Below are 18552 nucleotides of genomic sequence, written 5' to 3'. Positions count from 1 at the left end.
CCATCTATTTCCCATGAAGTGATGGGACCGGATGCGATGATCTTCGTTTTCTGAATGTTGACCTTTAGGCCAACTTTTTCACTCTCTACTTTCACTTTCATCAAGAGGCTTTTTAGTTCCTCTTCACTTTCTGCCATAAGGGTGGTGTCATCTGCATGTCTGAGGTGATTGATATTTCTCCCGGCAATCTTGATTCCAGCTTGTGTTTCTTCCAGCCCAGCGTTGCTCATGATGTACTCTGCATATGGGTTAAATAAGTTGATGTCACATTCCCTCAAACACAGTCATCAACCTCCTCCTCAGGAAGAGAGGATTTGTGACGCTGTCCCAAAGGGGCAGGAGCAAAGGGGCGGGGGTGGAACTGAGGGCAGACAGTGGGACCCAGGAATTGGAGCAAAGCTCAACAGTATGAGTCTTGTGGGCTACCGTCCATGGTGTTGCAGAGTCAGACATAATTGAGCGTTATGCAGGCACTCAAGTATGTGAATTTGCTGGGGCTTGGCCTTGGGGCTCCACTTGTGGTCAAGGACCAGCAGCATGGCATTTCTTGGGAGCAAGTGAGAAATGCAGAATCTCAGGCTCTGGCCCCCGCCCCCCGCCGCCCCCCCCCCCCCCCCCCCCGCCCCCCCCTGACCGCCCCCCCACCCCACCCCACACCCGCCGCCCCGCCCCGCCACCGGCTGGCAAATCTCCATTTGAACAGAAAGCCCTGGGGAAATTCTCCTGCACACTGACCTGTGAGAAGCACTGACTCCAGAAAAGCAACTGTAAGTTAGCTATATATCTCCTTCTCTAAGGCTATGGCATATTGATTCCCAATGTACCCAACCCTTCACAGTCACTAAAAAATAGTTTATCATGAGTTGTGATGACAGTGGTCCAAGATGTTACTCACAGGAAAACATCATGGTCGTCAGAAGGAAGAGGATGTTGAAGGGAAAGGCCATGGTCAGGGGAGACGCAGAGCAGCTGAGCAAGGAGAGTGCTGCTGCTGCTGCTGCTGCTGCTAAGTCGCTTCAGTCGTGTCCGACTCTGTGTGACCCCATAGACGGCAGCCCACCAGGCTCCCCCGTCCCTGGGATTCTTCAGGCAAAAACACTGAAGTGGGGTGCCATCGCCTTCTCCGAAGGTGGAGTGCTGGGCTCCCATGAATACCAGGAAGTTGGGAGCATTTTGATGTGAGAAACACTGAAAAGGGAAGGGGAGAAGGCAATGCGAGTCGTCGCGGGGGCGGTTTGTGAGAGGAGGACAGATATCTGGGTAGGGGTACTGACAGGGATCTATCACTGCCAAATGATAATTAGAAAATTTTCAGTTAAAAAATGCTTGCCTTTAAGCCCTAGACATAGGCAGTGTGGTAATTAATCCTGGAGGTTAATAGTTGTCATATATATATATAGTTCCCCCCACCCCACCCCACCCCACCCCCAAAGCTCATGTTTTTTACTTGGGTTTTATTTTTTAATTTTATTTTTAAAATAATTTTGTTTATTTACTTATTGGCTGTACTGGGTCTCCGTTGCCACTCGGGCTTTTCTCTAGTTGTGGCAAGCAGGGGCTACTCTTTCTTGCTGTGGCTTCTTGCTGTGGAGCACAGGCGCTAGGGTGTGCTGGCTTCGGTGGTTGGGGCACATGGGCTCAGTAGTTGCGGTTCCTGGGCTCTAGAGCGCAGGCCCAATAGTTGTGTCTATCAAGGTTCTTTGCTCCGCTACAGTGTGGAATCTTCCTGGACCAGGTACCGAACCCCACCCATGTCTCCTGCGTTGGCAGGCAGTTTCTTTACGCCTGAGCCACCAGGGAAGCCCCTATTTCTTAAGTTAATTTTTATTGGAATATGGTTGCAAAGCAGAAACAGAAACACAGATATAAGAGAACAAATGTATGGACACCGAGAGATGAAGAGGGAAGTGGGATAAACTGGGAGATTGGGATTGACATATTTACCTTCATACTATGTATAAAAAACTCACTTTTTGAAAAATTGGCTTTGTTTAGACCCAGAGGCCCTCTGCTGACTCGTTGTCTCCCTCTCCTGCTAAACTGTCACGTACCAGCATTGGAAGAAGAGGCCTCTACGAGGCTAGTTCCTTAACTTACCCTAAGTACTATTTCCATGACCGAGAAGAAGTCATTAAAGCCAACATTGGAGATCCCTTGCAGATCGCTAAAATAATCCGTGAAAACGAACACATCGGATTTCTTTATATGATCTCTGCAGTGCCAAGATCTTCCATTGAATACGATACATATAATCTGAAGTGAGTTCTCTTTTATGAAGCAATTTATTTAGCAGTAAAAATTACAAATAAGGTTGCAAGTGTTATCCATAATCAATTGGGTATTAATGATTTACAGGATAAATTATAATTTTGGTTATCATCCAATGACAAATGAATCTTAATCACAACAGTTTTACTTATTTTGCCCATTTATCTTATAGACTTTATGGAGTGGTATACTGCTGTGCTTCTTATATGTTATATTAATATAATACCATTTTCTTTAATCAGTATTACAAACAATTTTGATATTTTGTGATTACTGAGAAAAGAAGAGGGCATGCATTAAAAAATGGATGATACGTGATTTTTTTTTACTTGTCATTTCAGCTTTCCTTAATAGAGTAGAAATAAAGTTTTTTAAAGTAAAATGAATGATAATTTCAGGTATTTATATAGATTAATAGTACACACACACTCACATATACTCTCTATTGTTACTAAACACACATTTGTTGTTGAAATAATTTGAAGAGTCACCCAAATGTGAGTCTCTGGACTGATTTAAAGTTGAGCACAAGAGGCATATAGGACTTAACGGTGATGCCAGCCTTCCTCTATGGTTGTTTGCATGCGTGTGCTAAGTCACTTCAGTCGTGTCTGATTCTTTGCGGCCCTATACACTGTAGCCCTCCAGGCTCCTCTGTCCATGGGATTCTACAGGCAGGAATACTGGAGTGGGTTGCGATGCCCTCGTCCAGGGGATCTTCCCACCTAGGGATCGAACCCACATCTCTTATGTCTCCTGCATGGGAAGGCAGGTTCTTTACCACTAGCACCACCTGGGAAGCCCATGGTTGTTTAGTTGGAATGAATACAGTTGTTGAGATGGTCTTTCCTTGAAGGTGATTGTAGTTGAGCTTTGCCACCAAATTCTTTGAGCTGCCTTCCCCAGTCTCTGCTGAACAGGAAGATAAAAATTTCTTTTAGGAGTTTTCTTCCTTACTCAGCACTGTAGTTTCTTTTTTTGCTGTTTAGAGGTTTTTTGTTTGTTTGTTTTGGGGTTTTTTTTGGCCACACCCCATGACGTATGGGATCTTAGTTTCCCCACCAATGTTGTTCCAGTTTCTGCTATACAGCAGCATGAATCAGCTATATGTATACATGTGCCTTTCTTAAAACAAGAGGCATACTTGTTTTTTTAAGATGGCAGAATTAACATACAATGGAATATAAAGCCATTTCATGTTAAAAAAAATCCCTTTAATAGTGTTGTTATTCCGCCAGTACCTTACTGTTTTTTTTCTAGTTTTTTGTAAGTTTTTGGAGAAGAGGTTATGAATCTTAAACAGTGACTCAGAAAAAAACAGTTCATTTGTTAATTTTTACAAATACTTCTTGAGTAATATGTGAAATGTTTTCATAGTTTCCTCTTTTTTTCTGTTTATTTATTATTTATTTTACTTTACAATATTGTATTGGTTTTGCCATACATTGACTTGCATCCACCATGAGTGTACATGTGTTCCCCATCCTAAACCCCCCTCCCACCTCCCTCCCCATTCCATCCTTCTAGGTCATCCCAGTGCACCAGCCCTGAGCACCCTGTATCATGCATCGAACCTAGACTGGCGATTCGTTTCACATATGATAATATACATGTTTCAATGCCATTCACCCATATCATCTCACCCTCGCCCTCTCCCACAGAGTCCAAAAGGCTGTTCTATACATCTGTGTCTCTTTTTAAAAAAAAATTTTAATTTTTACTTTATTTTACTTTACAATACTGTATTGGTTTTGCCATACATTGACATGAATTCGCCACGAGTGTACATGAGTTCCCAAACATGAACCCCCCTCCCACCTCCCACCCCATATCATCTCTCTGGATCATCCCCGTGCACCAGCCCCAAGCATCCTGTATCCTGCATCAAACATAGACTGGCGATTCGTTACTTACATGATAGTATACATGTTTCAATGCCATTCTCCCAAATCATCCCACCCTCTCCCTCTCCCTCAGAGTCCAAAAGTCCACTCTACACATCTGTGTCTCTTTTGCTGTCTCTCATACAGGGTTATCATTACCATCTTTCTAAATTCCATAATATGCATTAGTATACTGTATTGGTGTTTTTCTTTCTCGCTTACTTCACTCTGTATAATAGGCTCCAGTTTCATCCACCTCATTAGAACTGATTCAAATATATTCTTCTTAATGGCTGAGTAATATTCCATTGTGTATATGTATGACAGCTTTCTTATTCATTCGTCTGCTGATGGACGTCTAGGTTGCTTCCATATCCTGGCTATTATGAACAGTGCCGTGATGAACATTGGGGTACACGTGTCTCTTTCAATTCTGGTTTCCTTGGTGTGTATGCCCAGCAGTGGGATTGCTGGGTCGTATGGAAGTTCTATTTCCAGTTTTTTAAGGAATCCCACACTGTTCTCTTGTGGCTGTACTAGTTTGCATTCTCATCAACAATGTAAGAGAGTTCCCTTTTCTCCACACCCTCTCCAGCATTTATTGCTTATAGACTTTGGGATAGCAGCCATTGTGACTGGCATGAAATGGTACCTCATTGTGGTTTTGACTTGCATTTCTCTAATAATGAGTGATGTTGAGCATCTTTTCATGTGTTTGTTAGCCATCTGTATATCTTCTTTGGAGAAATGTCTGTTTAGTTCTTTGGCCCACTTTTTGATTGGGTCTTTTATTTTTCTGGAATTGAGCTGCAGGAGTTGCTTGTACATTTTTGAGATTAGTTGTTTGTCAATTGCTTCATTTGCTATTATTTTCTCCCATTCTGAAGGCTGTCTTTTCACCTTGCTTATAGTTTCCTTTGTTGTGCAGAAGCTTTTAATTTTAATTAGGTCCCATTTATTTATTTTTGCTCTTATTTCCAGTATTCTGGAAGGTGGGTCATAGAGGATCCTGCTGTGTTTTATGTCAGAGAGTGTTTTGCCTATGTTTTCCTCTAGGAGTTTAGTAGTTTCTGGTCTTACGTTTAGATCTTTAATCCATTTTGAGTTTATTTTTGTGTATGGTGTTAGAAAGTGTTCTAGTTTCATTCTTTTACAAGTGGCTGACCAGTTTTCCCAGCACCACTTGTTAAAGAGATTGTCTTTTCTCCATTGTATATTCTTGCCTCCTTTGTTGAAGATAAGGTGTCCATAGGTGTGTGGATTTATCTCTGGGCTTTTTATTTTGTTCCATTGATCTATATTTCTCTTTGTGCCAGTACCATACTGTCTTGATGACTGTGGCTTTGTAGTAGAGCCTGAAATCAGGCAGGTTGATTCCTCCAGTTCCATTCTTCTTTCTCAAGATTGCAGACTTCGTTGCTAACCAAGACTTCTTGGGTTTCTGGATGGTTGACATCCACCGGGAGGGTCACAGCCAGAGATCAGCTCACCAGAAGAGACACAATTTCCTCTTTTTAAAAAAATATCCAATAATCCAGACATCAAGGAGTGCCATTTGTGATTGATTCCCCATTATGAGAGGAGTCAGATCAGATTTTGCCAAACATAAAATTGATTCTTATCTGTTTACTAGCAGAAGATGAAGTATTGAAGATGAACATGGAAACAGTTTTTTAAATGTGATTCAGGAAATTAATTGCCTTTCTGGGCTAATGAACTTTTACTAAAGAATTGAATTGATGCTTTATACTTTTCTGGACTCATTTAAGAAGATATTGTTCTAATCACAGTTTGTCATTTTGTCATGTTTCAGGTTGGATGTTAAATTTTCCTCCCAGCCTGAACTCCAAATATTATCAACCTTATGAGTAAGGATGATTATTTGGATGCTATGTAGTAGAAAGCAGCTAAATTGGAAGTTAAAAGTAGTAACTACTGGATCAATGAGATAAGGACATGTTATATCAACTGCCTTTTAAAAGTAATATGATAAAATATAATATCTTCACATAATTTTTAAGTTTAGTAAAATACATTAAGTGTGTGGTTCTACAACATTAATTTCTACCACAGTCCCTTTAAGTGAGAAAAATAGTTATATTTGTCAAGTTTATTCTAAAGAATCAACCTAGTAGAATATGTTAGGCATAACAATTTTGTCAAGAATAAGCTTTTGTAAATATGTTGGTATATTGCCTTGGTGGGACTTCCCAGATTGTACAATAAGTAAATGACAGTCTGGCTGACTTTGGAATGTATACTCTTAATTTCTCTGCTCTACTGCCTCTCAAAATGAAACTCTTAGGAGTCCATGAGACCCCCTTGAGACTGAGAATTTGCTTCAAAGAATAATGGAAGGCATGGAAACATTTTCTATAATTTCCAAATCTAGCACAATAATCTGTTCTCAGATAAACCTATTGAATTTATCCAGAACAAATGCAAAATAATGCTTTCTTCTCAATAGAAAATTGATGAAGAGAGGTGGAACTGAGATACCAACTAGGAATCACTGGAAGTTGTACTCTCATAGCAAAAAAAAAAAAAAAAAAAACCAAAAAAAAGATATGTCATACCATTACTGAGACACCTGTACAAAGTCATGCTCAGAGAGGAAATGGAATAAATTAAATAAGATAAACACAGTGTTCAAAAGAGAAAAGATTAGTAATTAGGCAACATAATTAGGACAACTCAAATTGGATTTATGAACCACAGTAATTTTCCTGTCCTTTTTAAAAAATATCTCATTAGTATGAAAATGTTATCAATTGAATCAGTAGCACTGAGAAAGCTGTATCAACACCTTACTGAAAGATATCCACCCTGCCCCTAAAGGGTTTGAACTTTCAAAGGCATGCGCAAGAACAAAATGCGAAACCAGATTCCATTTTTAGATTACCATCTATCAAGAAGCTCAAGAAGCTAGGAGTGCAAGAATTCAAATTTCAGGGACTTCCCTGGCAGTCCACTGGTTATGACCTCTGCTTCCACTGCAGGAGGTACAGGTTCAGTCTCTGGTCTAGGAACTAAGATTCCTGCATGCCACTTTGTGAAGCCAAAAAAAAAAAAATTACAAAGTTAATATCTAATGTAAGAAAGACTTTCTTTTGTGGAATTGCAATTTTACCAGTCTGTGTGGAAATTATTTATTCAATTTGGAACCAGAAAAGCAAAGGAAATCAATCAGTAATACCATTAGCTCCACATGTTACATAACAGAGATGACCACAGCCGAGGACATTATTAAAATTTTACTGCATATTGATGACTGTGCAGATGTTAATAACTGCTAGATAACAACTCTACAATCCCTGTAATGAAATATTTGGAAGAAGTTTTTTCTTAGGGAGGAAAGTTACTGGTGTCGAAATATCCAAAGAAAATGAGATATTATGGAAATACTTCTTTAAAATACATTTTCCATGTAGAGTTTATTCTGATAATTCTGAGATTAAGATACATAACACATTATTTTATTCACAAAGGAACTCCCATCTGTAAATGTTTCTCTGCAGTTATGAATTCCAAATTAAATAATATTATCAAAATTGTAACTGTAATAAAATCCAAGTCACCACCTGACCTTTTGTTTTTATACCTTTTACAAAGACATAGAAACAGAGTACCATTATTTGTTGTTTCAGACTTAAGTGCATAGGTGATCCCAAGGCAGAATTTTGTTAAAAATTGGAACATATTTTGCAAATGATTCAACTTTATGGATTTAGTAAAAGTCAGTTTTTAGTTTCACAGCTGGGTTACTTAACTGACATTTGAGTGCCTGAATGAACTTTATAAAAAATTATTAAAGGTTCCTGAAAACATATTAACACATACTGGCAAAGATTAGGAATTCACAGCAAAAATTCAACTTTGGAAAGGTAAAATTTCAAATGGCTCTCTAGTGATTTTTTTAAGTCATTAAGAATTTAAACTTAAGTAAAAGTTATGAAGTCAAACAGAGTAACATCTATGTCTGAGCGAAAGCTTCACCATTGTTTTTGAAATACTTCATGTGGAAATGCTTGACTGGGTTTTAAGTCATTTTGTAATAAGAAATTTCAAAATGGCAATCATCAAAGAAAGAAAAGAAAAAGCTGTTAGAATTAAAGAATGATGGTACCTTTGGCCAGAGAAGGCGATGGCACCTCACTCCAGTACTCTTCCCTGGAAAATCCCATGGACACAGGAGCCTGGTAGGCTGCAGTCCATAGGGTCGCGAAGAGTCGGACACGACTGAGCAGCTTCACTTTTACTTTTCACTTTCATGCACTGGAGAAGGAAATGGCAACCCACTCCAGTGTTCTTGCCTGGAGAATCCCAGGGACGGGGGAGCCTGGTGGGCTGCCGTCTATGGGGTCTCACAGAGTCGGACACGACTGAAGCGACTTAGCAGCAGCAGCAGCAGCAGGTAGCTTTGGCACATAATTTCAAAAGAACAGGTGATCCAAATTCTGATCAGTGGAGAAGGGAGTTTCTATTCATTGGAGACAGAGCAATAAATCATCACCTGCCACTTGCTATCTCACATTTCTATAAGCAGTATTCCTTAGCAGTGGTGATTTTTAAGAATTTGAACCAACTACCCATCATGTCTTGATTAAAAATGCAGTATCTACTTCAAAAAAGCTATGGTCACAGGTGCAGTTGTTTATGAGCTAAGACTTTATCTGGACTTTTCATAAAATTCAATATTGAATATTTCCCTGAATATTTCATATTTTATTTTTCTTATTATAGTACAAAGAAATTATAATTAAGTCTTCCCCCAGTGTGCCTTATAAAATGTTATCATTGTTCAGACGTGTTAGAACATGCAAATGTGGAAAGCATTGCTTTAGAGGATCTCACTTTTCTCATGAGAATCTCACCTTTGGTTAACTCTGAAGCTCTGTTCCCCTGGTAACCTGATACAAAGTAGTATATCAGTTGTTTCTAGGCAACATTGCTTATGATAAAAATGACCCCTGACTTCTAAATTATATCTGTATTGAGAGGAACTAAAAATGAATTATAAATAAGCTGTGGGGAGCCGTAGCTTTGTACTTCCCATAGTACACTGGTTCCTTCTCTGGGCGAGTCTCTGCAGGAACCCTAAAATCTATGCTTAAACTTATTGGAAGGAATATTGACTCCTCTTAAGCCAGAGTGGACGCGTTGTTTATCTCATGTCCTAGCATTTGAGTTGTCACCTTGGGAAAGGACAGCTTGGGGTAGCTGTTGGATTGCTGCAAGGAGTCCCATGCAAAAACAAAGCCTGATCCTGCTTAGAAGGCAAGAAGTAGTTCCTGTCCCAGCCTTCTAGGTGCCTGAGTGTATGCTAAATCACTTCGGCTATGTCTGATTCTTTGCACCCTATGGACTGTAGCCTGTATAACCAAAGAACCCATTCTTGTGAGATACCTGTTGGGATTAGAATCCTATGAAACGTAGTTATGTGACTTAGGACTATATAAAAGTCTATACTGGGCTCAGGCCATATTACTTTCTAAGTGATTGAGTTGGTTTTCAGATAGTTTCTAAGCCTGCTATGTTAAAATAATTTTTAGACAGCTTTTAAAATTTCAAACTAAAGCTATTCTATCCTTTCGTCTAAATTACATGTTTAATAGCCTAAAACAATATGCAGATAAATATCAGCTTTCTCAAGTGAAAGTGTTTCTAGTTACATGAAGTCATAACTATTAAAAAAAAAAAACACTACAATGAGGCATATATTATATAATAAGGAAAAGATCATTTCAAGCCACATTATCAGAAACCTCCCCAGGTTGTCTAACACATTGACAGCTTTCTTGGGCTAGTCCATGTAGAAATTTCAATCAAGTGGAAACACCACGGATCTTTAGTATTTTCACTTGGAATCATCAAAAATCCCAGTTTCAGACTGTCTTCCTTTCAACACACACACAGATGTACACACACACACACACACACACACATACACACACACACACACCATTTTGGCAATGTTACAATTTAGTGGATGATTATTTCATTTTATACAAAAATCTGAAGAACCTAGAGCAGTGGTTCTCAGCTTTGGCTTCTAGAATCATCCAAGACCCACCCCCAGAGTTATATTTAATTGGTGTGTTGTGCAGCCCAAGCAACAGCGTTTCTTTAAAACTCATGAGATGATCCCAGTATTCAATCACAGTTGTAGGCCATGGGGCTAGAACAGTGGTTCTCCAGCAGGCCCTAAAGGGTTTGCTAAAATGTAGATTGTTAACCATCCCCAGTTTCTGATTCAGTTGGTCTGGAGGAGGCCTGAGAATTTGCAATTCCCACATAATGTTGATGCTGCTGTTCCAAGGACCATACTTTGAAAACCACTGACCGTAGAGCACTGTATTATTGAAGAAACTTGGAAGTTATGCTTTAGTCTAGTATTCTAGGAGTTCCTTATCAGTTATTTTTACCATTTCTGGTTAATCAAACCAGAAGCAAAGCAAGCCATTACTCTTCTCCAGTTAAAGTTAGATCTAAATGCATACTGAATCATGATACTGACCATCATCAAACAGATTGAGGTTTACAAATGCAAAACTCAGGAAATAGCTAATTTCTTTACAGGCTCTAGCTTGTTTACCTTTGTCCAATAAACATGTTCAAATCATAAAATTATGTAATAAACTGTGATTAAAACTGTGTAATAATGAGACAACTTAGGTTTGACTCATCTAATTCACCCCAGCACCTAAAAGCAGGTAAGGAATTACTCACTTGTTTGTAGAAATCAAGAGGGGCAAAGGGAACAGGTGGACAAAGACAGGCACATGCGTTCTAGCACAGTCTAAGATGTGCTGAGACGACCATCTTAAGCCTCAGATGATTGAGAGACCAGCCTAATTAAAAAGGGCAATTGTGTGGACAGAGAAGGAACTAACATGGACAGAAGAGTGTCACGACACCCAGCAGAATAATTTGGATTTAATGACATGAGCAGTAGGAGGGTGTTCAGAATTCTCGATCAGAAGGCTCATACTTTTGCAATCTTAGTCTAGTGCATCTGTTTAAAGATGGACGGACGCATGTTCTATCACTAACAACAGATAAAGATGCTATTTGAAATATCAAATCACATTGAGATTGTTTTAGAAAAATCAAGAGAGGAAATTAATGCTTTTTAGAACCATAGTAGATTTCATTTATCTGAAATTAAGAATAACGGGACAGTGGATGACCTCCCACAATAGGCCATACAAGTCTTTTAACATGACACATTCTTTTGGACATTCATAGAAGCCTTGAGTCTAAGTTTCATTTCAGATGGATAGAGACTCTATCACAAAAAAATTTGATAAGGGATTCCATGATTCTACATTGAACAGCAAGAAAAGACAGCAAGCATCTTTTTTTTTTTCCAGTTAAACACAGTTAAGTATAATTTTATTCAAGACATTCTTCTCAGCCTGATTAACTGTCCAAGGATCTCTGTTTAAGTTAATTGGGTCATAAAGTCATTTATCAGCAAAGTAGGAATTTTAGAGCACAGCAATTAAAAAAGTTAAGTTCTTTTTTGAGGTCTTAAAGGAAGACTAATTTTCCTGGTTATTTTCTCAAAGAAAGGCCTTGATGAAACAAATATCCAAAGGAGACAGCTGAGGGCATTCCCTGGTGATCCAGTGGTTAGGACCTGCACTTTCACTGCTGAAGGCACGGGTTCAGTCCCGGGTCAGGGAACTATCCTGCAAGCCACACAAAGTCAAAAAATAAATAAATAAAAACAAAAACAAAGGAAGCTGTTGAAGTTTGAGGCTGAATTCTGAATGCCAAGAAGTGCTGAATAGGCAGCCCTCACTTCGGAGTAGAGGATCAATTCCTGGAACAGATGAATGCCAAGGTTTACAATGTGAGGAGTAAAACACAGCAGTCCAGGAGTATATTTAGGGTTCAGCCTCTCGGGAGCAAACTAGAGAGTCTAAGCAGAATAGGATTCCAGAGAACTGTGCATATGCTTCTTTACCTTTTGCAAAGCTTTCTTTGACCCTGCTGTCCCTTCTGCCTACCAAATGGGTTGGGCTTAAAGGAAATTCCTGCTGATCCTCAAGAGAATCACTGTATTAGAGTAGTGAGGAAAAAGACTAGCTTTCAGAAACTTTAAGAAGGAAAGCTATGACAAACCTAGACAGCATATTCAGAAGCAGAGACATCACTTGGCCAACAAAGATCCATATAGTCTAAGCTATGGTTTCTCTGGTAGTCATGTACAGACGTAAGAGTTGGACCATAAAGAAGGCTGAATGTCAAAGAATTGATGCTTTCGAACTGTGGTGTTGGAGAAGACTCTTGAGAGTTCCTTGGTCTGCAAGAGATCCAACCAGTCCATCCTAAAGGAAATCAACACTGAATATTCATTGGAAGGACTGATGTTGAAGCTGAAGCTCCAGTACTTTGGCCACCTGATAAAAAGTGCCACTCATTGGAAAAGACCCTGGTGATGGAAAAGATTGAGGGCAAGGGGAAAAGGGGACGACAGCGGATGAGATGGTTGAATGGCATCACCAACTCAATGGACATGAATTTGAGCAAACTCCAGGAGAGAGTGATGGACAGGGAAGCCTGATGTGCTGCAGTCCGTGGGGTTGCCATGAGTCAGACGTGACTTAGCAGCTGAATATCAAGAAGGAATGGATGGGGTGGATACAACCATTATACAGGAAGTTTAAGAGAAGGAAGATGACATGGGATTTTAAGTTAAATGGGCAACAGGGTCAAGAAAAAAAGGAAGATAAAGGAAAGCTTTCTACAAGTTAAAGTGAAGTTCTATACATTTTTAAATGCAGAGAAAAAGTATTCAAATACAAGGAGAGGTAGAAAAAGCTGATGAAACCTCTCCATCTCTCTTTGGAGGAAAGCATGAAAAATGAACTCAAGGGGATAAAACACAGTGAAGGTACAGTGAAGTTTTTCTTTTAAAAAATATTTATTTTAATTTACTGTTTATTTAGCTGCACCAGGTCTTAGTTGGAGCACATGGGATCTTGAGTTGCAGCATGCGAACTCTTAGTTGTGGCATGTGGGATCTAGTTCCATGACCAGGTATCCAACCTAGGCCCCCAGCGCTGGGAGCATGTTGTCTTAGCCACTGGACCACTAGGGAAGTTCTGGGATAAGACTTTCAAGTGAAGGTACAAAAGAGAGCTCATCATGTCACCACCATGGTTTTGTTGTTGTTGATTTGCTTTCAAATAGAATTCAGTGTTTACAAACATTATTGTGTGTCAGAATCACACAGGAAATTTGCTAAGCTAGACTCTCAAGTTCTATACATAAAGATTCTGGTTCTGTGTTGGACCCAGAAACCTGGATTCTTAAGCACCCCAGGTGATTTTTATGCTGATGATCCAAATTTTAAAAAGACTCTCATGTGTTTGTTTGTCCTATGAGGAGCAGAGATGTAGAGTGGAGGAAAAGGCTTAGGGGTTTCAGAATGAGAATCTTGAATAGATAGGAAAATGTAAATAAAAAGGATCTCTTTGTGGCACTGAGAACCAATAAGTTAAAGTTCATTGTCATGGACCATGCCTGCTATCTTCTATCAATCGAAGGGCCTTTAGTAGCATATAGACCCACACAGAGTAAGTTTTCTAAACACACACACACCAGGGCCATTAGTGAACTGTTTTTCTTGCTTTTAGGTTGGTTGGATGACTGAAGTTAATGAAACATCTAAGGTTGATTAGTTTCAGAGACAAGTTGAAATTTCCCACTTTGTAGAGAATCACTTGAAGAATGTCCTAATTATATGTTAAGCTGTTAACAAAGCAAAAAGGAAAAACATTTTAACATTTTCTATACAACTTAACAGCAACATGTAATACCTGGCATTTCCCCAAATGTTTCTGCTGTGAGTCAGTTAGAACACAGACAGAGTCAGACAGTGCTGTTGCTGCTAAGTCACTTGAGTCGTGTCCGACTCTGTGTGACCCCATAGACGGCAGCCCACCAGGCTCCCCCGTCCCTGGGATTCTCCAGGCAAGAATACTGGAGTGGGTTGCCATTTCCTTCTCCAATGCATGAAAGTGAAAAGTGAAAGGGAAGTTGCTCAGTCGTGTCCAACTCTTTGCAACCCCATGGACTGCAGCCCACCAGGCTCCTCTGTCCATGGGATTTTCCAGGCAAGAGTACTGGAGTGGGGTGCCATTGCCTTCTCCGACAGTGCTGTTAGGTAGGAGCTAAGCAAGTTGAAATTCCTCTGTTACAGCACTGAATTGGGGGAAAGACTTTTGAGATTCTCCCAGTCTACAGCCCACGAGCCCCTTAGTTACTTTTTGTGCTCACTTGAAGAGCTCTTGCTTTGAGTTCACTTTCATTCTGGCCCTGTATGCCCTAATTTCTAAATATTTTTCTTAGTGTTATTAAAATAAAAATAGAAATTAAAACCTAAAAAATCATTTTTGCCACTGGTTCATCATTTTTTGATTAACAAACACAAAGCATATGAGAATTTTGTTCCAATCCCTTAAAAAACTTATCATGCATATGTACATAAATTTGATTAAGTATAATTTCAGGTATTTTACATGTGACCTGAAGGCTGTGCTAAAGATCATGAACTCAGGTTCAAAATGCAGAGCTAAGGACTGGAAGAGAAAAATAGAAATGGGAAACAGTTGATTTTCACTGGAGGGTTCCTGTCTGAATTTTTTATAGTAATCTTTAGAATTATTGTATAACATACATAACTACAGTTTTTGCATAGTTTAACACAGAAACAACTTGAGGTTTTGTTCTTGCCATGTCATATTTTGCACTTGGTCTGTTAATAAACATTTAAATAATATCCAGTATTTCAGTGCTATAGCTAAAATTACAGAAAATATCTTTGTGTCTGTAAGCAAGATTTTAAGAAGTTTTAGGGAATCACCCTTTCTATTCTCATTCCTTTGCTTCCTGCTCCTATCCATGCTCTGGTTTTTATCCCATTCTTGTTTTACTTCTTTGCTTGATCTATTTCTTATTATGAATGAGGTTGAAGAATACCCTTAATGACAGTTGAAAGAGGAATATCTTGAAATAAGCAATTTCTCATTAACAGTTATTTTGATATGTGATGATAAATTGGACTTTTTAAAGTTTAATCTGGGTCTTGATTCTAATCTAATTCTTATTTTCTTGTTTTGATCTTTTTCATGGTTCTGTCAATATTGGGTAGAGTAAAATTCTTTCAAACTATTATTATTGAATAGTTTCTAAACAATCAATGATAAATAAAAACTTATTTCCAGGTATCTTTCACTTTAAAAATCCACAATTGGTTTGTTTTTGTAAAAATCACATAACTGAAATTATCAAACATATTGCCAAAATTGTAAAATCCTTGAGTTACGGTAAGTCCAACTGTTGTTAAAAGCGGCTCCCTTTTCTTGAATAATTTATTCAGTCTAAAAGTGGTCTGTCAGAATTTTTAAAATTTTGAAACATTTGTTTTCCAGAAATCTTTTACCTTTTTAAAACAAAATAGTAATGCAATTGCTTTATTTTATGTTGAATACTGTATTCACTTGCTCCAATTTTTATTTGTTCATAGGGTTGTGAATTATGAGAACATCAATAAAAATGACTATTATACTATTAGCAAAAAGGCAGTAACACATGTTTATAATAATGACATTGAATTTATCGAAATTGATCGATGGGAACAGGAATACCTATATCACAGAGAACTCACTAAGATTCCCATATTTTCACTTTTTCGGAAATGGAAGGCTTTTAACGTGTGGAAGAAGAATGTTCGCTCCAAAAAAATCAGTGGATGTCGAAAATCTCTACAAAAAGATCTGTTCATTGTTAACCATGTATGTATTTGTTAATCATATTTCAAAAGAATTACTAACAAAAAAATCTCAAAAATAGAATATTTCCTCTTTTAAGAGAATTGACATTTTTTGTCCTATTTGTCATTTAAGGGTCTGACAGTCTAATGTGTTTCTACATTTCACCTAGGGTTTGCACAGGTCCCCTTTGTTTAGAAGCAAAGCCTTAGAGGTTTAGATTCACGATTCCCTTTGTTGTTGATCAGGAAAATTTTGTATCCTCTTGAATAGAACAGGCTAGCAACTCCTATTACTTCTTCTCATCTTTGAGACCCTCTGGACTCTATGGTCCAAAATAATTTGTGGGCTTGCTTTCATGGGCCAGTATCTCCCAATGTGGCATGTGTTTTCAATCATGAATTCAAACAGTAGGAAAATTTTTAGTGTTTACTTTGGAGGAGGGGATAATCATGGGAAAGGAACTGTTACAGTGTATGTGGCCATATTTAAAATCTCTACGTCTTGAATTTCAACTTGCAGTAGAAGTTTTCTGATTGGCCCCTGGGAATGAACTATAATCACTGTTATTTTATGTCTATTTTATGACACTGAATCACCACCCTCTCACATCAGAAACTTCAAGTTTGCATTTTACTGGTCATTTCCTTCTCTTTGCATATGGTAATCTGAAAGATAATTACCAAGACATCAGTTGCACAATAAATGAACTTGAAAGAAATACAACTCACATAAGATGTTAGTACAAAAACAGGTATATAAGATGTACCATCTCAAGTCCTCCATCCAATCAAGCATTCTGAGTTATCGAATAGATTCTAATCCTTCTTGATAGCAAACTCAGCCCCTAGACCTCTAATTTCACTAAGGATCTGTCAATCATTTGAACCTGTTTTACCACTGTTTTACCACCTTTCATCTTTTACCATGTCTTAGACATTGTGTATTTCATTAATTTATTCCTAGATAAATAGAATAGTTCTTCCTCCCTTTAACCTCTCAGTCCTTAAGTTTGTTTTCTTATATCATGTGCTTGAGAGTTGTCATTCTCTTTGCCCACCATTCATACCACTAGTCCTTTGACCTGGATAATATCTTCTCTTTTATGTAGTCCAAGCAGACTAGAACATTCACATCATTTTAATCTTAGGTTGATACAACCAAAAGACCCATTGTGTTGGTTTAAATATCTATTAATATTAGATACTATCATTACTACACACCACTAGTCTTATATTTACAAGTTAACTAGGAGGGCTGGTTCTTTTCATTCTTTTCTGACCATGTTGAAGGGATATCCTTGAAATTTTTCTTTTTATTATTTTTAGTAACCAATCTTATTAGCATCTGTGCCCACATTTCCTTATAACAACTTTGTTGAAATAGAATTGATATAATTCATTCATTTAGAGTATACTAGTGAATGGTTTTAATATATTCACAGAATGATCAGCCATCACCATAGTCTATTTTAGAACACTTCTATCACTCCAAAAAGAGTGATCCCTCTCCCTGATTAGCATCATGTTTCCCTAACTCCCCCAATCCAACCCCTGCCCCAGCTCTGATCAACCGCCAGTCTATATATTCTCTCTCTTGATTTGTCCACTCTGTGCATTTCAAATAAATTGAAACCTGCAATATGTGGTCCTTTGTGACTGGCGTTTTTAATTTAGCATGTTTGCTACACAGATGGACCTATGTAGTAGCATGGCATTTCTTTTTACCAGTAGATAATATTCCATCATATGGATATATATGTTTTATTTATCCATCCACCTATCAACAGCCTTTCCCTTCTCCAGGGGATCTTCCTGACCCAGGGATTGAACTCGAGTCTCCCACATTGCAGGCAGATACTTTACTGTCTGAGCCACCTGAGAAACCTCATTTATAAATAGTGTGTGTGTGTATATATATATTCTATATAGCTATACAATTGACATTTGTATAATGAGCCTTTTCCTAAAATTTTGCAGAATTTATTATTGACTCTAGTAGTTTGACTGTTGTGTTTCAGTTAATTAATTAAATTTTTATTGAGGCACAATTGACATATAACATTACATGTTTCGGGTGTACAACATAGTGATTTACAATTTTTAAAGGTTATATTCTACTTATAGTTATTATAAAATATTAAAATAACGCTAATGCTTATCACTTTCAATGGGCACTCTTGATATACCAGCCCAGGAATGAACCACCTAACCCAAATTCCATCTGAAATTTGCTAACAGCAGAAACAATGACGAGAGGAAAACACAAAACAGCTTCAGTCTCTGTTACATTCACAACTTTCACTTTTGTCCTTTATGCTGATAGCCAGATATTTAAGTTAAGCCAAAGTAATTTCTCAGATTTTATATATATCCCCCAAATTCCCACTGTGAAACTCTCACTTTTTGGCAGACCATCAATACCAGTTTTGCTGTCCACCTGTATCCTAGCTATTTATCCCTTTACTAGCAGAACTTATATTTTTGGTTCAAGGACTTTTTCTGCATAATACACTGGACTTTCTTACTTTTGCTGCCCAAATGTGATTACAGTCTCATTTCTACTCCTGCTTTCATAGTAATTCATTTACTATCTTATTTCAACTCAGAGACATAGCC

The 18552-nt window shown here is 38.2% G+C and overlaps 1 protein-coding gene across 1 annotated transcript in view; it reads left to right on the top strand.

The window, feature by feature from the left end:
* The window catches only part of DNAH6 (dynein axonemal heavy chain 6), a 284536-nt gene that overhangs the window by 12436 nt on the left and 253548 nt on the right, over positions 1-18552 (top strand). The window contains exons 3-4 of the mRNA XM_018054768.1: positions 1996-2258; positions 15691-15958. Coding sequence (XP_017910257.1) covers positions 1996-2258; positions 15691-15958 — 531 coding nt within the window. The remainder of the gene's footprint in view (positions 1-1995; positions 2259-15690; positions 15959-18552) is intronic.

Source organism: Capra hircus, chromosome 11 (genome assembly GCF_001704415.2).
Source record: "Capra hircus breed San Clemente chromosome 11, ASM170441v1, whole genome shotgun sequence".
Taxonomy (NCBI): Eukaryota; Metazoa; Chordata; class Mammalia; order Artiodactyla; family Bovidae; genus Capra; species Capra hircus.
Note: the sequence above shows the minus strand (reverse complement) of the source record. Positions and strands in the feature narration are given on the sequence as shown.